General features: G+C 39.3%; 1 protein-coding gene across 1 annotated transcript; it reads right to left on the bottom strand.

Annotated features, from left to right (window-relative positions):
- Positions 1–506: 506 nt before the first annotated feature.
- Positions 507–11,659, bottom strand: snx18a (sorting nexin 18a). The gene is made up of 2 exons (XM_008336104.3): positions 9,747–11,659; positions 507–2,224 (listed from the first exon to the last, which is right to left on the bottom strand). Exons 1-2 carry the CDS (start codon positions 11,269–11,271, stop codon positions 1,971–1,973), a joined length of 1,779 nt encoding a protein of 592 aa, XP_008334326.1. The 5' UTR covers positions 11,272–11,659; the 3' UTR covers positions 507–1,970.
- Between the last annotated feature and the right edge of the window lie 11,462 nt (positions 11,660–23,121).

The raw sequence follows: 23,121 nt of genomic DNA, 5'->3' as shown, positions 1-23,121 counted from the left end.
GTATCTGTCTGTTATGGAGTAGTTACATCTATACCAGTGGTCACTGACCTTTTTTGTTCCAAGTACTCATCAGCCAGTACCACCTGTTACTACAGACCAGTACCAAGGTACTGAGGATTGAAGGATCAGTAAATTTTCAAAATAAAACCTCTTTTAGATTCTGTTCTGTTTGTATCAGAGTCTGAATGACCTATTATTTTAAAATATTGTCAGATTACCATTAAGTAAAGAAAGTAAATTGATACGATTGGATTTTCTTTGAAGGAAGTAAATCAGTAAAGTACATTTTTTCACTGTTTCCCACTGCGGCCTGGTATCAAATGACCTACGGACTGGTACTGGTCCTTGGACCAGGGGTTAGGCACCCCTGATCTATACAGTCTTCTATTTACAACCAGCATTAAGTTTCACATGTTTTTTATAGAACACAAGAATAGCTTAGAAATGATCCTATTTAGTGTAAAACAGCTGATAAAGAGTGAGTGGAGACAATACATGTTATGTCCATGTAATATCTTGTGTAGTTTACACACCAGTGTTGTCTAAAAGAAGTCTTACATACGTACTTATTTATAGTATAATTTTATAGTTCTGTTTTTGGAAACTTTTGGAAACCAATTATTTGTTAGGTATTATTTTCCATATTCACTTTGGTCAGATATGGTATTTTTAACATGGTCGTTTCAATATTGCTAAAATAAAAACCTCAGCTTTAATTTCCAACCCAACATTCAGAGCAAGTGTTGGGTCTGTTGGCGAGGTCCACTGTGTTAATGCTTATCTCTAAACCAACTTCTCCTGTATGTTTACAGGGAAGGGAGGTGAAAATACAGACAATAGCTGTGGACGGTGAGTTAGCCAAAATAACACCTCAAACAACAGCCTTGAAGTTTTTAAGAAAAACACACGTGTGTTCCCTGTGGGAGAAATTTATTTTGCATCTCAGCCTCTACAAAGATCTCTTTCTGATTCAACACTATCACCAAACAGTAGTACATTAGAACCTTCTGGAAGTGTGCTGTTAAAATCAAAGCTTTGATAAAACAGAACTTAGAAGCGCCTGTCTGCCCACCACCAACACTACCCTTTAAAAAACCATTAAAAAGCCACACTTTGTCGACGCAATTTCACATTTAGCTCATGTACGTAGACGACAATCTGTTATACTTATCAAACCATACTGCAAATCAGCACCAGTGGTGACTGTGCTGTGTGTAAGGCATCGAATCCTGCTGTCGGGACAGGAAATTCTCCTCTTTCCCCTATAATAATAATTACTACTTCACAAAACCCTTCACTTAAAGCAAACATTTTTTCTAAGCACGTCTAAGCACAATCAGGAACGTGTCGAACAAATGTATCACAACACAATGATTAGTTTTTTTGTAAAGTGGATAGTAACAAAAATGACCAGAGAAACAGAGTCAGAAGGCACAGCGAGACAGAGGTGACAGCAGAGGTTTAACGAGAAAACTGTAAACATTCAGTCCAGAAAGAGAAAGATATTCCAGGAAGGGCACGAGTCTTGGCCAGGACTTGAGCCCAGCTGTTCCTAGAGTAGAGTAGAAATCAGTCACTTAAAAAGAAAACTGCGTAGTAAGGCTAAAACCACAGCATCGCATACACAGCAGTGGGGATGAAGGTTCGATTTCTACGACTCACTCAGTAGTAAGTCATAACAAAGATGAGTTCATACTCCATGTACTGAATCCACAGCTGATCCACCAGTAAAATGTATTCATAAAAAAATCAAAGGCATCACACCTTTATTTGTTTGACCAGTTGGGTGTTTTGTTTAGACCAAGTGGAGTGTGATTTTCTGGAGAGTTCTTCTCTCTGCTGGACGAACAGCCTTCAGCTGAAAGTTAGCAGAATCTGGCTGTTGTTCGCCCAAAAACTCCACCAGACGACTCTGACAGTGGTGCATGAACATCAGTGACCGAGGTCTAAACCGATGGGCTGCGTGACTTTTACTTGTCGTCATATTTCTGCAGAGCCTCCTCCAGCTTTCCAGTGATTTTCTGAAAGAAGGAGATCTGCTGCTGGAGGTAGTGCTGCATCTGGGCCTTGAAGTCCCGCACCCTGATCTTGTGGAAGTGCTGGATCTCAGCCATGGTGGCACAGGAGATGATGTTGCAGCGCTCGTTGATGCCTTCGGCCTGCGACGGGTCCATCTTCCCCTCCTCCACGTGCTTCTGGCTCTCCTTCACCTTGGTCAGGGCTCCTGTGAGAAGACCACACACAGGCAAGAATTTAGATCTGTATGCCGATGATGTGTTTCTGTTCGGAACTTCCTAGTACATGTTACTGAGAAACTTGTGCAAGATCTCAGTAGTATTATTACGTCAACTTGGGATGCAACAATACCGATGCTAGTACAGTGGAACCTTGAGATACGAGCGCCTTGACATACTAGTATTTGGAGATATGAGCAAGCCTTCGAGCCAATTTTTGTTTCAAGATACGAGTAAAGGCTTGTGATATCAGCACGCTTACAGACGCCAACGCTAGGTGGCCGAGCTCTCAGAACAGCCCACGCCGCTTAACTCGTTCACTTCACGTGTTCGTCTACTTCCGTACTCATCTCCCACAAGTCTTCTGTATTGTATTGTATTTTGTGCATTATTCTTCATCATAGTGATGAGTCCTAAGAAAGTGAGTGGTAAGGATGGTGGTGAGAAGAAGAAACGTGTCTACGTACGGACCAACTCCCTTCCTCCCTCCTCCTCCTCCTCCCACATGCCTCCATTAGCCTCTACTGTATCGTCTGTCTCTAAGGTAAGAACTCATAATTAAAACCACATTTTATTTTATATCACAGGAATCCTTATATACCATATTTTTTGTGTGCGTGTGTGTATGTCTCTATAGCAATTAAAAACATGTTTTCTCCATTGTTATTAGCACTAATGAGGGAGTTTTTAGAGGGCAGCAAAGGATTAATTTTGTTTTTTTGTTATTTCTTATAGGAAAAAAATGATTCAAGATTGGAGCACCTCGAGTTATGAGCTCGGTCCTGGAACAGATTATGCTCATATCTGGAGGTTCCACTGTATGGGTCCAGATACTTCCTTTAAATACTAGCCATACAAGCTTTAAGAAATAACCTTAGATGTTGTCCTGCTCCTGTCTTTTTATTTTCTGTGGTTTTCCTCGACCTCTGAAGTGCTCTGGGCCAACACTCTAAAAACCACTGGGAACTTGTGGTTGACTCCAAATTTAGTCTCAAAATCACCCATGTCAAGGGAGAATTGGTATTAGCTCATAAACAACTATGTCACTTCTGCAAACTTCTTCCCATACTTCCAGTATTCTTCCAAAGCTCCAACTTGGAAGAGTTTCTGTATACGGTCTATACTTGGTCAGACTCTCCCCGGGCTGGCCAAGTCACAACAGAGGCCTACTCATGTCTATTTATGTCTGTTTTCCACACATTATTTTATCAGAGAATGAGTAAAAATATCAATTTCTGGATGTTTCCCAGGCCTCTCAAGTAATTGTTGCTGATCTGTTTTGATCTGTTCCTATGTTAAGCAACTGCTTGTAACGTTACACGCAGAGAAATATTCCAGTATTAGCCATCACATATCTGGTTTAGCAACACTACTGTGATTCACACAGGAAATTTTAGCTCACAAAAACAAAGCTCCGTATAAACTCTCCCATGCAAAATAAGTTTCCTGATGAGCTGCTCGCTGATCATATTGGTGCTAAGCCAAAGAAATAACCTTTAAATTAACATATAGATGTCTGAAAAGAACCAGGAGGAAAAAAGGGTAATGTGACAAAAGCAGACAGGATTCTACCTGCTTCTACGAAAAGAGATTTGCATCCAGTCATAGCTGCGGGCAAAGATGGTAATGACACACAAATACACAGGTGAGGACGGGAACAGTGTGAACATTCGGGGACTTTAAATGTCTCTAAAGGTTCTTGTCGATCATTTTGATTTGTGAGCAGGAGCTAAAATGTTTTCATTCCTATTAACTCCACAGATCCAGCATATGACTTTTCAAATATGAAAACTTCTGACCTCTCTAGGCCTGTTCAGACATGGCAGCTAAGCACTTGGATCAGATCAGGTGTTCAGTGACATACGCTTAACATGCACTTAGGTATAATCTCAAAGTGGATTAATGTGGCCTCATTCCTGAGAATGTATCAATTCAATAATTTAGGATTAGGGAGGATTAGAGAGTGCCTCCTCCAGCACCTCCTCAGGGCTTGTTTAATTTACAGTTGGTACATCAGGGCCTGGAAATATGAGCAACCGTTCTATGACTGTGCCAGGGTTTTCCAAAATACAACCTGAGGTTATTATGGCTCATAGGTTTAACACCATGTGATGTTGCAGTGCTAAACTCATCTTCTATCTCTGCTGAAGTTGGTTTCAGTTTGGTAATTCAAAAGCAATGCCTAGCATATTTGCCTGCGAGTTTATAGTCTTAAGCAAACAAAATGATGATGGATGTGTCACATAAACCAGATCTGAACATGGTCAACCTGAGTCCAACGTGTGAGGGACTTATTATTACAGTTTCTGACTCTAGTACACTATATTCACAATAATGTATAGAACTGATTATTTAATTGAAATAGCTCACAGGTCAAATATGTTTCAGGTGAAGGCCGCAGTTTGTCAGATTGACTGTCGTCATTTGGTTGTGACAGATTTGGTCGTCTTAAGGCTGACAAACAGGAAACCCACAACTGACACAACAACTGTTCCCAGGCTGAGAATGACATTTAAAACACAATGTTTTAGGATGTGAATGGTCACTTTACGTAAATAATTTGCCAGGATTTCGTGTATATTTGAACTTATTTGGAGGTCTGACTCAAGAGTAAGGAATACCAGAGTAAACCTCAGCAGTAATTTGTTTGTTACCAAACAGTCATGCTAGCTGCAGTTTAACCTACGTCTTTGAAATGCTCCCAACACATGACAGTAAAGAGGCCAAAGACAGTGGTGAGGAAATGCAGTCATGTACAGATTAAAACATACCAGTCCAAACAGTGTTTACTGTGCCTTAACATCTCTGGCACCGTGCATTTCAAAGGCCATTGACTGACTAAGTAGGAAGATGACTCGATATAAAACATAAGACATGTCTTCAACCACAGCAAACTCTTGCCACACCATTTTCAAAGCCGCATGTAAGCTTCTGGGTGTATAGCAAACAGGGAACCACATTAACATTTGTGTTCAGCCTCTGAGTCATTCTTTCCATTCCTTAAAGCCAAAACCCATAAGAGAAAAAGCTGAAGTGTCAACTAAAATTTAATATTCAATTAGCTGAACTGGCAGCGCTTTCAACTGAAACTGAATAAATTTAATTAAAAAAAGAGAAAGATAGCAAATACTAAACATGCTAAGCTTTTTTGACAATTTATATAAAAGTGTTGTCTGTAAAGATAATCACCTAAATATATTTGATTAAACCTTGATAGTCTTAACTGCTCAAGGCCCTAGTTCCATGTCGACGACAGCGTTTTTAGACCTCATAATGTGTCCAAAATTATTTGTCTCACCTAATACCACCTTTATTAACAACTTTGAATGCATTGAATACAGCATCCCAATTGAGCTACGTCCACTAAACAAAGAAGATAATTCATTCCTATTTTGATAATTGGCCTATTTATCAGTCAACTACACACTGCACAATAAAGTAGCACTACAACTGGTGAATAAATCCCATCGTAAAACCACAACCATTGCTGCAGGACTTTTGTAGTGTTAATATTTTTTTTCTCTTCAACAGTTCTGGTTTGAAGCCAAAACCGCAGTATTTTAAAGCTACTGTTTTCACTGCCTTTTTTTTTTTTTTTTACCAATGATGTTTAAAAATCAGATTGCCAGCACAAGATTAGAGGGGATACTTGCACCATGTATTGATAATCAACGCTCCGATTATGTTAGACTTGAAGCAACTGCTTGAATTTGTCCACCATGTCTGTTTAGTGTAATCCAAGGATCAACATTTAAGCTTTTAGTGTCATTGCTGCAATTAGAAAAACTATTGGCAATAGTTATGACGCTCCATGACAAGGTCACTGCCCTGAAAAGGAAAAATATAGACAAAAATATCAGAAAATCATTTTGGTCTTCTTCAAGTAAACAAAACTGCTCTGAATTATTTGGGGTTGAAATAAAAAAAAACCCCATTAATGTCATGTTGTTTTTCTAAGAATAGTGCTGCCTTGTTTCTTCTGTTTCGCTTCTGGAAACATTGCTCCCTGGCTTTACTTTCCACTGTGTCACTAGCAGAATTTTTTATGATAGCGATCCCAGAGAAAACTCGACATAAAGACCTGCTGATTCACCAAGGCTTCTTAATGAGTTTCATGTCACACTGGGCTATAAATAAGACGGTGAACATAAAGAAACCCTGCCTGCGCCGGTGCATGTAGGTGGCAGTGATTTCTCCTGGGCTGCGTGGAGACACACACAATAGAGCTTATGCAATCTCTGGTTACACAACGCTGAGCTTCAGTGACCTAAACAAGGACACTAATATCCATCCTCATCATCACTACTTGACCTCAACCTGGATTGAAAATATATGACACACCCTCTGGTCTCCGATGTCAGCTGAGAGAAAGTGATAAAAAACGGTGGTCTGTGAAAACGCTGCTCTTAGTCAGGCGCCAAATAGATGAAAATTAAAAGAGGTTTAAAAAGGTGACTCCTTAACGAGGTCATAAGAAGACGCTCGTTGGAGCTGAGCCAAAATACATTTCAACTTAATGTTTTATTCATTTGTGAGCAGGCGTCACTTTAAGGTAAAATGTATTACAGAAACTCAAACACATGACTGTGAGGACACTCCTGTTTGCTGATGTGGCAGATGTAGCTCTACTTCAGTGGTGCCTGATGAGACGATTGTGTTCTATCAGTAGGTCGCAGCAGGAGTGATGGTATTAAAATAAATGTTTGTTTTTTTAAATAATGTGTGGTAGTGACCATATAGTGTAAGAATTTAATTGTATTGTTCCGTAAAGGCTACATGCATTTAAGCATTAAGTAACCTATATATATATATAATATATATATAATGATCTACACTCATTGTTTTCCAAAGACTGGGTTACGACCCTCAGGTGGGTCGCAAGAGATTTTTGGGGGGTTTTTGGGGTGAGTTTACAAATAATGTCTATTGACTTGGGTCGTGAAGGTTTCTGACTTTTAAAATATGGGTCCCCAGAAAAGAAGTTTGGGAAACACTACAGTGTAGATAGATCTCTGTCATCTGACTAGTAGCTCCCAAGCCCAAACAGTGGTGGCACCCCTGACCTACTACCAAGTTCTCATGTTACATTTTAATTGCTGTTAAACTTCTTTTTTGTATATATATATATATATATATATATTTATTTTACTTCTGATACTTTCTTTCGTTAATTTCTCTTGTACTAAATTGCTCTTGCAGGGGCCACTGTAGCACCCCCAGTGATCAATAAAGTATTTCTGATTTGGATTGATTAATTTTAGGATGAATTTTCTAAAAACAAAAATACATTTTTTCCCTGAAAGATTGTCCGTGGTTAAACATTTGCAGTTCAGGTCCCAGTTTCCCTTTCCTTTAACAAGAGCCAAAATAAAGGCTATAAAAACAGATTAGTGCTCAACGACAAAATATCATGTTTCAGAACCAAAGTCCGATATAATCAGAGAGGAGCAGCACTGTGATGACTAACAGGGGGCCGGTGGACGTGAAAATCAATAGGGGAAAGCTCACATTTGCTGGGACAATTTTTAAACCTGTGTGCACTCTGAAGCCGCAATGTAACAAATAAATGGGCCTCACAGAGACGAGATATGATCGACAACCTCCAGACACAGCCCAGACCAGAGTTTGAAATTATGATTTTATTCTTACTGCCTGGTTGGTTTTCCTTCAAGTGTAAAGAAGTGGTTAAGATATACCTCATCCCGAAGTATTGTTTGGTTAACTTCCTGTTCAAAGCAAAAGTCAGTGTAGCTAGTTAAATGTGTTTAAATTTTGCAAATGAAGACACATATAACTGGCCTTGGATCTGTTATTGGTTCCGTTGTCTAACATCACAGATGTTTGGGTTAAGGGTGTCCATCTAAAAGCTAATCTCTGGCTAACTAGCTAGTGGCTAATCTGTTAGCCCTAATTTAGCCACAAAACTGTTAACAATCAGTTTTTATTTAAAACATTTTTAACCTCTTTTAACCTAAGGTGATTCTCTTTGGCTGGTAATCATTTATTTATGAATCACTCTGAAAGCATAATTACCACTCAAAGATGGAGTTAGTCATAGATGACATAGTGAAATAGGAAGTTTCTGAGTAAATTTCTATTTTTGTCTGTTTATTTTTTCTAAAACAAGAAATAAATAAAACCTGTGGTTTGTTTCACAGATTTGATCAAAGTATTTTGTGATTGAAAGTGTCTCTACTTCAATCTGGTGGTTTCTGTTGGGGGCAGGGAGGGGTTTCACTGCACAAACTTCCTGTATTCATACAGTGACAGTTTTTCATCAGAGGAATCAGGTTGGTCTTCTCTGTTTTGTCTGTGCCACCTCATTTAGGCAGCACTCAGCCAATGTCCTGATTGAAAATGTGTTCCCAACTGGAGCCTAAACACCGTCTGCCCTGTCTATGAAGATTCTCAGTCATCCAGGTCATGGTCAAGGTTGAAGAGTTCTGTTAGGCAATTGGATGTGAATTTTCTAAAAAAAAACAACAATTCTACTCCCCACCACCTGTTAGAACTGAAGAAGCCTCTTGAAAGAGAGGCGAAATGTCTTATTTTAGAAAATTCACGTCCTGTTGCCTAACAGTCAACAAGTTCACTTTTCTGTAACAATGTAGCTCTGTCTTTTTTTTTAAACAGTTTGTGGTCTCAACAACAGCTGATCTAGCTCTAATCTGTACTTGTGTTTAAGTGTTTAATTTTTTTTAAAATACAGTATATCTTCATTTCAGGATGGAAAAGTTACTTAGTTATAAAATAAAATAATAAATACATTTGTACTACATTGACCCCATATTTGGCAAATTGTTGTGTTAGCAGCAGATATGCTGTTAACAGGCTGCCCCAAGCAAGCGCCAAGCATGTGGTTCCTCTGGGAATCGAACCCAGGACTCTGCTCTCTGCTTCCGAGGCAGACGTGCTAACAGCTACTGTATGGAACCGACTTTATCCTTATCTATTTTATTGAGAGCAAAACTCACCTTAACACCTTAATATGTGGTATGAAAGTCGTGGATTGCGATTAATCAAGAGACTACTGTAAAAAATGTAGATAATAATATATAACACAGCTATGTTCACTACCTGTTAACCATTAGTTATTCATTAAATAAAACTGTTTTACCCAAGGTGTCTATTAGACTTACCGAAATGAAAAAAAAAGGGAATGGGTGTGAACTACTTCTCCTATGTTGATACTGCTCTTTTGATATGCAAAGTTACATTCAATTTGACGGCCATCACATCTAACAAATGAAAATGTTCATAATTGTATATGGTGCTTTACTTTTGAACCTCTTGAAATTGCCTTTCCTAAGTTCAAGTTTTTCACTAACCAATACTTAATTAAAGATTAAAATTAAAAACCCATGTTATAAAGCACCACAGTGACATTAACTGATATATTTATATTAATAATATATTATTAATAATAACATCTGAATTTTAATATGGATTTTGGATCATGGTAATTTAATATAAACATTTCATTTTGTAGACAAGTGTCTGATAAGACTTTACCTTTCTGGACATGGATGATGTCTGGGTAGTTTGCCAGGTGTCCTTGGTAAAGAGCGATCAAATCCATGATAGGGTCCAGATCCTTACTGGGCTGCTCAGCAAAACACTCTCCAATGGCTTCATACGCGTCTCCAGTGAAGGCGATCGCCTGGTTAAGTCCTGCAGAATACACCTGCTGGTCCATTTCAAAGGCCTGGCTGAGGACCTTGAAAGAGATGCCCACTTTATGATACTCCTTCCTAAAACCACTGATCTGCTTGCGGGCAAACTCATTGACCGTGGCATTGAGCTGCAGGGTGCTGTCGTCCATCTTCTTGGTGAAAGTCTTGAAGCCGTCAATTTTGCTCTCCACCTCCTGGAAGTCCAGTGGAGCTGCAGGGGTGCTGATGGTGAGGAAGAAGTTAGCCCCAACCATCTCGTCCTTCTCTGCCTTCCTCTTACCTTGCTTCCAGGCTTTCTCGTCAGTGCAGGCGAGGAAGTGCTGGAAAACATCACACTTGGACAGAACCGGGTGACTGGTCATGTGGTTCATCCACCATACGAGGCCTTTCCGCCTTTTGGAAATGAAGTCCTCCTCGAAGCGACCCGTAGCCTGCTTCTCGGGGATGTGTGGCACTGAAATGACGGGGAACTTCTCCACCAGCCGGGCATAAAGCCAGTCGAAGTGCTTATACCTCCTGTTCACCTGGTTTTGCGTGTGGGTGGGTGTCAGCTTGTAGGAGATGTAGCTCTTCATGCCTTTGAACTTGGTCTGTTTGGTGGGGTCATCGATGGTACAGGTAAAGGGATATGGGTTCTCCTGCCACTCTGGTCCATATTGATTTATGACCACACAGATCTTATCACCGTCCTTCACGAACCCTGCTGCCTCTCCCAGCACAAACGCCTCTCCTCCTGACTTGACGAAGGTGGAGAACCTGTTCAGGTTTCTGCTGACTGTGGCCGAGCTCTTGGGCTGCTGAGAGTTCCCTCTGGACATTGAAGACGTTGACACTCTGTAAGTGGACGGACCGTTGGCGTCAAAGTCACGATACCGTCCCCCAACACTTCCAGGCTCATCTGCTACAGTGGAGTTGTCGTCCCAGTCGTCGTCCCAGTCATCATCGCTCATCTGAACCGGTGCCTGGTACGTGTTCTGCTGCTGTGGATGCTGCCGATTCTGCTGTTGTGCCGGAGCAGTGAATGTGCTGAGAGAAGGAGGAGAAGCTTTGGGAAAGTTCTCCGTTTTATTCGCAGCATCAAATGCGTCGAAGCCTCCTGGAGGGATGTTGGAGTATCTGGAGTCCGGGTAACTGTCCCCAGATGTGCTGCAGCTGTTGTTGTTGAAGGTGGAGGCGGCGTCGTTCCTGAGGATTTCCACGTAGGACGCAGGGAACAGACCCCGCTCCCCTTTGCTGTTCTCTCCTTCTAACCAGCCCTCGACGTCCTGCTCACTGTACAAAGTTACTATCTCGTTCTCCTTCACGGACACCTCTCCGGGGTTTTCAGAGCTGAAGTCGTACAGCGCCTTGGCTCTGAGCGCCATGATTTCACCACAGCTGGAGAGAGGGAGCAGGACAGCGGGCGAACTTACTGTGACCGGGTCAGGGGAGGAAGAGCTGCGGGCAGCAGTGAGGCTGGCCAACTCGCCTAACTCACTCAGAAACTACTCTCGAAACTCCGCCAACAAACTTCCCACGGTCCGGCAGAAAGCCCTGTTGTATTCCCCCTCGCGCTGCTGTTATTCTTTCTGATGGACGCTGAGAGGAAACTGCGGTGCGAATGTTGCTGTGGTGAACAACCGAAGCGCAGATGATTTTCCGCCTCAACAGCGCTGCTGACCGTGGGTCCTGCTGCAGCCTCACTGTTAACAGACCTGGAGCTGGAGCAGCTTCTGCTCTCACACGCTGCACAGCAACTGCATGTCAACCAGGACGGCTAGTCGAGGGTGGAGCAACAAGATGCCGCAATCTGGTCAGACGGAAATAATCAACCACCTACAACTGCTACTGTAACTCCAGACTAAAACAAATGGTACTACATACATTATATTTAGTGTTTATTACAGGATTTTATTCATAATTATGGGTTCTTTCTTCAATATAACAACTGTTAGAAATGTTCAAGAACTTTAATGTCGTATGGGCGTAATATAAAAAATATTAGAAGGTATCATACTGACTTTGTCGTACTACTCTCAAAATTAGAGACATTATTTTAAGATCAGACCAATTAAGGAAAAGGATAAGAAATGTGAGATTCTGAAAAATAAAATTTTATTCTCAATGTCAATAGCCTGTCATAATGTTAGGATACAAGAATAGATTTCAAGCACTTTCTATTCACGTTTTTCTTGGTGTGTGAAGGAGTTAATGTTATCATTGTCGTGGTGTTGTGGTTATCATTTCAAAGAGAATTTGTCTCATGTGTTTCTGTGGTTGGTTTTTATCAAGTCTGAAGAGTCTGCACGTTGTGGACTGTGAAGGCTAACACCCTTGTGGCGTCATTCACAATGTTACTGACATTGCAAAAGCAAGATTTTTTTTTTTAGATGACATCAGTTGCGGGTTGGGAGAGTCTGAGTACTTTCCAAAGTATACAGTGTCAGTCGATGTTGCTGAAGGTTCTGTAACACCTAAATGCCCCAGGAGCTTCAAACAGATAGAAGTTTGAATGAAAGCTGAAACTTCCTCTAGCTTACTCAAGCAAATCCATTTGTTGACATTGACTTCCATAAAGATCAGGCATTGGGTGGTGATGCATTTATGCCTTTCTTTGTGCAAATGAGACAAATAGTCCAGAGTCTGTGAACCTGGTATTTTGAGTTAACAAAACAAATGACATACTTAGGCCTACGTGAACTCAGGCCAAATGTGTGTGAGCTCTCTCACTTTAAAGGAATGCTGTATAAAAACAATGACATCATGCTGAGCTGCTCATAAATCCCAAAATAGAACTGACTGGTAGATAAAAAAAGTCACTGTTTATTTATGTTAAACTTAAGCAACAAAGTCAACAATTCACAATAATACTACAAACACAGAATATATATATATATATATATACACTGTACATATAGAAATAGCCTGGGAAAAAACAGATTAAGAAAAATACACTGCAGTAAACAATGATGAACAATGACGAAAACTATTTTGATATATATTAGTCAAGACACTGTAAAAAGCTAAAACTTTGTTAAAAGTAAAAGCTGAATGAGAAACACATTTACTAGCAATAGCACAAAAGAGACAGATATTAGCACCTACTGTAAAAAAGCTTAGACAAAAATATGAAAAAGCAAAGTTTTCGTAAGTAATGTTAATGTTCGGAAAAACTGCTATAGAGATTGAAATACCAAAAATACAGACACAGTCTGGCCGAGACGCGACTAAATCAAAACATGAGCTAAAATGCAGAGTAATGAAATTGAGTGTTGTCATTATGTATCATGTTTGTGTTGAAACAACCCTAGGGGCTTTCAACTGATATTTGGTCTTGTTTCAATGCCCTGCGTTCTCCCTTGCTGAATTTCCATACATAGAGGAAATTCAATTAGAAAAGGAAACAAAAAGAACTGAACTGGAGTTAAATATGACCATATATGGTATAATTTAGCCATGCATGGTGATGTACTAATTGGGCAGTGTGTAAAACAGCTCCATTGCTCACAGTCACATTAAAAACCCACATTGTGGCTTCCTGACGTCATAACCACCACTTACATAAGACATGGTTTTATTCTCACAAACATTTATTTTTTCTCCTGAGTTGCAATATTCGGTCATAAAAAACGTAACCAATTACTTAAATGTTATTATCTTTTAAACATTTATTTCGTACTAATATCAGTTTATCTGGTTGTAATAAAGTTCCACACCCAAACCTTTCGTGTGTTTTTCTTTACTGTGGTATATACTCCCCCCATGTGGCTGATATTGAGACTTTTTTCTCGGTGGAGCGATTATTGGCGCTCAAGCTACTGAACTAGTTAATGAGTCTGTTCAAGAAGGCGGTAAATTACGGCAAACAAATCCCTGCCGGCATCAAAAACCACGACCAGCTATTGGTCTTTTACGTCACTTATTTATTGACCATGGTGACAGACTTATATAATTTCCAAAATAGGGTTCGTAAGATGATACAAAATAATGATGAGATACAATAATAAGAGAATGATATATTATTTAACTCTGAAATGTAGATTATTATTATTAAGAGACTATTACTACTTCCTTTATACATTTGCCTTATTTGTGGCTTAATTAATCTTTGTTTACCTTGTTCTTTATTCATATTGGAACTATAATATATTTCTGTTTCCCTTAATATACATCGCTTAATATATATCCTTAAGGTGGTAAATCACGATTTCTGAAAATGTTATAAATGTAAAAGCAAAAAACAAACAAAAAAAAACAAAAAAACAAAACAAAACAAAAAAAAAGACTGCCATATTCTTTTCGGCCACTAGAGACCACTGCTCTTCTGTTTGTCTACACGGCACAACGGCCAGAAATAATTTAAATACCACACTTTCTTCCTGGAATCATTCCAGCAGTGTCTGTAAAACCGTGCTGGCGACATCCTCTTCTGTTCCTGGAGATTTCCTTTTACCGAGCAGCACATGAAATATTGAAGAGCAGTGGTCTGTCCAGGGAGCAGGAGCTACTGCAGTATACAGTCTTGTGATTTATACTCTTCCTCTAGTCAGAACGGCACAGGTCTCAGTATTTACATTGTCTCATTGTGCTCTGCTTACTTCTGAACTGAATTAATCTTGTTCAGTTGTCAAAGAGTTTTCTGTGCAAACACGCAATCTGTCATGGAGGCCCATAACGAGTGTTTACATTGTTCTGGAGTATGCCATATACAGTAGCAATACTTCACCCGACACCGTTTTTAGTGCAAGTTGTATTTATTTTTGTTTGATTGTATTTTATGAATCACAAAGATGGACATAAATCCCCCCTAACGCCACACTGTCCGTGAGGCTAAGACTCAGCTTAAGGAAGGGAGTTTCCCACGTGGACTGTGTACAGTACTTACGTAGCACAACATCCTCTTTCATGTATTATGTATTGTGTGGTTTAAATATAACTGTTGCCCTTAGCGGTCGGAAAAGATGTAATTCTATGTATAATATATTCATGCAATATTATATTTTAAACTCGTGTTTATGGTTATCTGCAGTCTAACTTTTAGACTAAATTTTATATCAAATGTAATATTTCAAAAGGTGTTTTTTCCTCTCAACACTGGCACAGCTGCATCTGACCATTCACCCTGGCTTATCTACACATACCGATAAAAGTTGCAAAGTCCCCTTCCTTAGAAAGTCAATTAGAGATTATGAATTGAAGGTCTACTAATGATAAGATTTAATGGCATGCTCTACGTTTGACCCTTCACACAGTATTTCTCAATGAGGTTGTTATTGTGCTTTTTTATACTGCTTTTATACTAATGTTATTTCATTCATTATTTCTGCGGTGTACTTCTGTTCTGGGCGGCAGAGGTGAGCTGGAGCAAACGCTTTTATTTTGTAATGCCATTATTGTTCAGTAAAAGTGTCCTTTTTATTTTCTTGTTTTTATGAATGAGTATATTTGTAAAAAAAAAAGTAAAATAAAATAGATAAATTTAAAAAGTTGCAATACAGCCACCTACTGGGTATATTTGTAAATATTTGTCTGTCACAGTTTACAATACGGAAACTCTTTTACCCACAAAGATAAGAGGTATGCGGTTACTATTTGATATTATTTGTACAATTATCTAATTATGTTATTGTTATTTTGTTACTTTTAAAATATGTATAAACTTCGGCTTATCTCTCCCCTGAGGATCAATTGTCTTATGTAAAATATGACAATTCGAAATTTTAATTTAATGACGAAGAAGACTTGGAGGCCTAAAGAAGAATGTTTTTCAAAATAAAAGTTTTGTTCCCGCCCACTGGCACTCTGCCTCCATGTGTTTGGTCACGTGACCACGCTACGTGACCTAGTCGACGTAAGCGACGTAGGCTTCGCTAGTTTCCTCAACCAAACAGATTCCACTGATATTGTGGTGAAAAAGCTACACTACCGGTGGACAGAGGGGCTTTGTGTCCAGGACAGAAACACGGAAACGGGGCCACCCTCGTTGTGTGTAACAGTCTCTGCTCCCCGCTTAACCGAAGCGTGTTACACTGACAAAGAAGACGGAGAAGAAAAAACCCTGCTCGTAAACGGACCAGAGGCTGTTTTTCTATTTTGCTGTGGCTGTCCAAAGGCGGGGAATACAAAGCGTCGTGTCAGTCAAGCAAAGAACGACGGCGTCTTTCTGCGAAATCAGTTCGTGCTGCTGTGACTGGTCAACGTTGGTACATGGATTATCTGGTGAGTACGTGAGTGTAAACGCACAGATGTTTGTTGTTTCACTAAAACCCCTGGCTGGTGTTGTGTGTTGTCTGAGCAGCTCCTGGTCACACAGGGATGAGACTCAGGTGAGTGTTGGTCAAAGACCAGGTGAAGCAACAGTGCTGCAACAGGAGCGACGTCTAACCGGTTGATCCAAACCCGATCTCTTTACGCCTGAAACATGATAACTAGTCCACCAGCTACACCCCCGAGGGAACAGTTTGATCTCCACTGAGACATGGAGCTGTTGGTCTAGAGCGGTGGTTGTTGGATACCTGTTGCATCCAACTACATGATGCAATCGGACAGGAAACTAACTGAAAAGGGTGATTCTATGATGACGCAGCCTCAGCCATTTAATCATGTCATGACCCATCCATTTATCCATCTTCTGTTGCTCAGTCATTTTCAATAATATAGCTGTAGGTAGAGCGACGGCAGAGTAGACCTTGAAGAATGACCGTGGGAGTCAGTTGGAGTACAAGAGACACGCTGGGAAAAATACTGAAAGAACAAAGATGGAACTAATTGGAGGAGTACTAATCAGTTTGTGGTCGATAAAAAGTAATATGACATGTACTGGGTTCAAAACCAACCACAGCTTTGTACTACAGTTTCAGTTGTCTACTTAAAATCTAAATTGTAAATTTACCAATTTACTAAATATTTCCCATTTCTTTCTTTCTCGGCTCTGGGCCTCTGTTGCACCAAGTGCAACAGTTAAGATAAAGAGAATGTGAAGCTTGGAGCAGATGTTGTACGAATAACTTAAAGCCATCTGCTGCTTATAAAATACTTACTAATTACATTGCATGCAATCACACTGCAATAGTACACATTTATTAGCACCAAAACATTTCCTTTGTACAAATGGTATTCAATACTTTAGAGCATGTCTTTAAACAAGACATTGATAGGGAAATCGATGTTACATAGTACTGGAAAACATACTGCAATAAACTAGATATACAGTTGTCACACATTAGTCTTTTGAAGGCATCACTCCTTCACTTGAAGGAAGCCATATATAACCTGTTCAAGGTCCATGACCGGCCCCAGGGCCAGTGTTTGGACACGCCTGCCTTTCAACATTTTCACACATCTTCTGGTAATGTCAGTTATGTTTAACAGTAGAAACTTACATCACATTCATCATACATATATATACAGAAGCTTTAATGTATCTTTGCAAGGTATTGATTCGCATAAGTACTAAAGGTAGTAAATAGTTTAATTGCAGGCTTGAGGGGTATTTTAATGGTTAGACAGCTGACATCAGAGAGGAGAGGGAGGCGACTGATCACTATCAGCCACAGGCAAAGATACAAAAGCAGTCGCATTTCTACTTACTGTGGACCGGAATAGGCCCTCGTAGAAGTCATGTTTCAATTTTAAATATTTTAGTTAAATTATATGTAGGGTTTTTAATTAAGTTTTTGACATTTTTGTCTTTTGTGAAGGAGAAAAATAAACTAGACTTATCACCTGCAACCAAAAATAATAAAAACAACTGAAAGGTTTTCATTTTTGGGGCCTTTGCCCACATTGTAGGAATGGGCTGGGTGCAGCTAAAAGAGTGCAACAATAGAGAGGAAGCTGTGACAGAAGTCTTTCCCTGGGAATTTATGAAGCCTGAAGGGAGGAAAAAGTATGTGGACATTGTGCTGTCATATCATGTGTGGGTGGGTGAGTTCAGAGTGACACCCACCCAGTGTTATCAGTTGGTTTAAAATATATAATATGTGTTACCTGAAAAGAACGTTGACCTTCTGCTGCAATTAAACGTCAAACCCCATTCACAATTAAAAAGTCTAATTTGGGAATCGGCGCCTGAGCAGTTGTACTGTAGTCAGTAAAAAACAGATGAGCATGGCCTCTGACTGCTGCGTGGTATTCAGTAGGTGGTACATTCAGACACTACTGTATATGAGGTAAACACGAGACAGTATTGTCACAGAAGAAGAACTGAACAACAACTGTATAAATCCAGTTTCACACTCGGAACTTATTGATACTCTGTACAGTAAAACAGTTCCTCACACCCAAGATTAAGTTTTATCAGTGTCTGCTTTTTCAAACTTTATGGCTACAAGTAGGGCCGCACAGTGGAATTAAACCTATGCTCCCTTTACCTACGCAAAAGTTATACATTGTTTTCCATTGTCACTGCCTACATACCTACCTTTTTGCATTGTTGTTGTCACGTCAGGTTCTCAGGCAATTAAAAATTTGCCAACAGTGGAGGAGATTTTGATAATGTTGCACAGAAAGAGGACCAAATGGTTGTTCTGTTGTTGTCATCATTTCCATTGTTCTTTTAGGATTCTACACGATATATACTTTACAATACTATACTGTTGTACTGCTCCATGTCATGAGTTGTTGTACACAAGCTCCGCAAGCTACCCAAAAAATACCAAATTATAAAAATAACAATTGCAGAGGATAAACGCAAGCTTCTGTATACACACTATACATTGGCCATAATGTAGGCATCAATAAACCCCATATCTGAATGTATTAATCTGTATGTTGTTCTTCGATGGACTGGCTGATGAACTTTGAAGTGTACCATGCCATTGCCCGATAACTGTTTGGTTTGGATCCACCTGAAAAGGATTAAGTGGTAGAACAGTGAATGTTTTTAAGCACAAATGTATTAATCCACGACTAAGTGAAATATAAAATGCAAACATTTATAACATTGTACTGATGTGAAGTCAGCCTACATAAATAAAACACCCAGAATGTTTCTATGACAAATACTTCTCTCTGGAACGCACAGCTGTAACTATCTGGACTGTGCTGTAGGAGCAGAGTTCTTGGCTGCACTTGGAGGTCAGCCACTCAATAGGCACATGGACTTGTTTTCATGCTGTGCATCACAGGAGACCTGCTGCAAACACTAGCACAAACTGTCTCCCTTCCTTCCTGTGAATACACAGAAACATAAAATGCTTTGCTTCTTAATGGAACCAAAAGGATTGGAAGCAAAAGGACATTCACTTTTTGGGGTTTTAACGGTTGCTTGGTAGCGTCATGATTGTTCCACCTGAGATATCTGGTCTCTTGGTTCTAAATGTGAGCAGCCTTAAACTCCTGCCTGGTTTCTCTGGTCATTAATGGTTCAATTCATCAATGGTAATAAACCCGATAGATTCTGTAGGCTCTGTACTTTGGCTGTAGCTGCTGTCTGATAATATTGCATACGTACAGCAAGTGTGAAATGTAGATTCTTGGAAAGTTAAGTTCATTATATATTCACATAAATTACTTAAGGGAAGCCTTTTTAGCTATTCCAGCAAATCTAGACATTCTTTAGTCGATAAATAGATTTGTCTTCTCATGCTTGTGTACGGAGACAGTAGAGGCTGAATAATAGACTTTACCTAAATTGATGGGAGCAAATATTTCATGATCTAAATTTACTGCTTACGTTTTGTGTTGTTTCTCACTTTATGTCATTTCTTATTTGCCCTAATGTACCAGTAGGAATTTATTTCTTGTCATTTCTGTCCTTGCTGAAGACAGAGGATTAATTCTGTTTAGCCTGGTGTGACCATCCCGCAGGGTTCATTTTGAGGAAATCGATATCCTATCAAACATACTGTGAAAAACAAAAAACCACCAGGACCAACCTGGTAATAATGGGGTGACTGTTACTAAACCACTGAGTCATGATGGGGGTGTTTTTATTCACAAGTTTCAGTAAATTAATCTTTAAACTTAGTTTGGAATTTTATTTTTGGTTTTCTTTACCGCAGCTACACTCTATTTAAAAAAAACAACTTTATTGGAGAAGTGAGTTTACATTTTTATTTAAATTTGTCCTAATTTACCTTCATATACTACATATATACTGGGATTCCTTGCCCCAAGAGGAAACACTGTTGTGTTGTGGTAACGTAACATAGAATTGGATTTAAACCTTGGTGTCTGTTTTGCACTGCAAAGATTATATTATCAGAAACACTTTTGTGAATGAATAGCATTTTTAACTCTCCCTCTACTGCGTGGTAGCTTAACCTGTAATAGATTATTTAATCATTGGTCAACATAATGCTTAAACCACTGGACTTTGCAATAACAGGGAACACAAACTTTATAAATGTTCAAAGCGTTTTTTCCTCCTTTATTAATTTACTCTCTTTTTTCCTGAGGTTTTTATGTCAGCAGTGAAAAGAAGGTTTTCAGCTGTTTTTGCTATAAATAGTTTGGTAAAGACAAGATGACAGGACAAGCACCTGTTACAATTAGCTCTAAATCATTACCCAACACTGTCTACCACCTGTTCTTCTCCACCTGCCCTTTTATTTTTGACCTAATTAATGCAGTGTAATGGATTTGTTTTGGATGCCTAGTTTAATTTTATTTTTTTTTAAACTTGGGATTTTGTTTTCATCACTTTTGGATTTTTCCTCACCACAGCAGGTAAAACCAAACTGGTATTAAAACAGTATTTATACCAGATTTTCTTCCTGGGGCTATTTTTTGTTTATCTACACTTAGGGCTGGTACTTCTGTGGCTGGGAAATAATTGGCACAACTGCACACAACAGAATCCTAACCTGTTCAGAAAAAAACAAAACAAATATAAAACAAAAACAACACTGCGAGGGAGTCTTTGCTGATTTCCTATGGAATGTAAAGCTCTGGATTAATGTTTTCAACAGAGTAAATACTTCGCTAATGAAGCAAAGCTGCTCAGCACTGCTGCACTTAGTTCTTACAAAACCAATCAGTATTTAAAATGAAATCATTTTCAAGGGAAGGTGCCACTTGAAACCAAAACAATGAGTGTTTGCAATTGACATTGCGTGTATCAGCTGTTTATTAGAGCAAAGATAAGTGGATATTTGGGGTATTATTGGAAAACTATTCATTCATCATTTATGCCATTTATGCTTTCTACAGCCACAATCATTTTGTTTATGGATGTGCATGGATCTGTTCTTGGACGGTGTGTAAAGATTTAATGTAAAGATAGTTGGCCAGCAAGGGAATTATCATCATTCTCCATGATTCAAAATAGACAGGGAAAAACAGTGAGCAAAGCCTTCATTTAAAAAGATTATTGTGTCAGGTTCTGACTCTACACCTGGATCACTCCCTCTGTATATCTATTGTATTTGAATACCTAGTGGCTGTTTGGCAGACGAACTGGATTTTGGAGCTGATCGTTTGCCTAAAGCCACAGAACAGGTTGAGAATGAAATGGAGATAATGTGGGATTTTTGGCCTCATTTCAGTCAAGCTCGTTGGCCTTTAGTTTTAAAGCTGGAGTCACTTACACTTGTGCTTTGTTTGTTGACTGTGTCTCACGCCCTGCTTGTCTGCGTATTTCTCCTGGTCAAACTGTACAAGTGTGGACACGATCCGAATTTCACAATATATTTCTTCAAACATAATGTCAATCATTTACTGGTATTTTCTTAATGGATATTATATTATATTATATATGTTATTTGAGTTGGATGTGGTTTCTTAATGCTGACCTTTTGTTTGAATCAGCTCCTCCTGCAGCTGTATTTCAAACATTCTTTAAAACAACAGCATTCCTCTGAGAAACTCCTGTTTTTTCCCACTGCTGGTTAGATCATTAGAGTTATTTCATCGTTTCTGTGAAATGTCAGTGAGTGATGCTGTGATGGTTAAGGGATTATTTATGGGGATTAATGACGAGATGGTCATAGTCAAGCATGAGCACTTTGTGTTCTCCTCCACATTGACATCCACATATACGTAAGTTAATGGACCTCTAAAGATGCATTAGTTGAACGGCTCTCTGTTTTTATTACATTACATTTCCTTAACTTTCTCTCGAGCTGTAACCACACCCACTGTGTCGGTCGCACTACAGCCTCCCTACTACCTAATTCAGTGTAATGGATATGGATATATGGAGGTTTATGATGTCAGTGCTTTATTGTTTTCTTCTGCATCTCAGTGCCGAGGCAGCTCAGTACTGTATATACTGTGGTAACAAAATGAGCTAAAAGTCAATAAACCAAATTTCAGAGATGCTACTGAGTGATAAAAGGGCTGTCATGCTGTCGGCTATGCCAACGGCAAGCCTCTTTTGTCTTTCTGTGTTGTGGTGTCACTTATAAGAAATGAACACCCAGTGTAGGCACAAGAAATATTGTCCAAACATAGAAGCCTGTTTTACCAGTACCAATCCGACCTGCACAAACACACTCGTTTTTATGTTGCGTGAGATTTCTGTGTAGTAATGTAGAAGACAACTGGGACCGTCTAACTCAAAACTCCAAACTCAAATCTGAACCTTCTTACCACTAAATTAAATTGTGGGGACCTGCATGGCACCCCTGAAAGGACAATGTCCTCTACAAGAGGGACTATACCTTAGCTGTAGGGGGTGGTTGTGCTTTGTTGTTGTGTGACTCGACCTTATTACATAGTCTTTTTATAACATTGCAGTGTAGGATAATTGCTGCTTTTAATTGTATGTTTCCCGGGCAAAATACTTAAAAGTACACACTCATTTCTCTACTTTAGTCTAAATCTGTCAGAGAAGGTACCTCTTTAGCATCATGTTGAACCAGTGTTGTGAACAGTAGTGGGTCTGTGCTTGTCTTGGTAGTACCAGTATCGGTACACATTCCTTTGTACTTTAACTTTTAGTATATTTTCATTACAACAAGCTGCGCTCCTGCCAGCCAGTATTATGTTTTCCTACTGCAGTTGTGGGTCTCACTACCCTCATGTGTAGTTTATTTAAGTAGGTCAACAAAGTCAGCAGCATAGAGACATTTTAACTAGAGGGACAGGAAACTTAATGGAAGTTCTGTTACACCTGAAGATGCACCAAGACGCTGAATCCACAAATATCTCGGCACTGTGGTTAGATACATTTACACATCATCAAGTACATTTTTATTATTTATCAATGTGACAACAGTGCTAGTTTAAAGTACAGAAATATTGAACACAAAATAGTACCATTTTTTTCAACTGTTTAAATCTTTAGATAT

Source organism: Cynoglossus semilaevis, chromosome Z (genome assembly GCF_000523025.1).
Source record: "Cynoglossus semilaevis isolate Cse_v1.0 chromosome Z, Cse_v1.0, whole genome shotgun sequence".
NCBI lineage: Eukaryota > Metazoa > Chordata > Actinopteri > Pleuronectiformes > Cynoglossidae > Cynoglossus > Cynoglossus semilaevis.
Note: the sequence above shows the minus strand (reverse complement) of the source record. Positions and strands in the feature narration are given on the sequence as shown.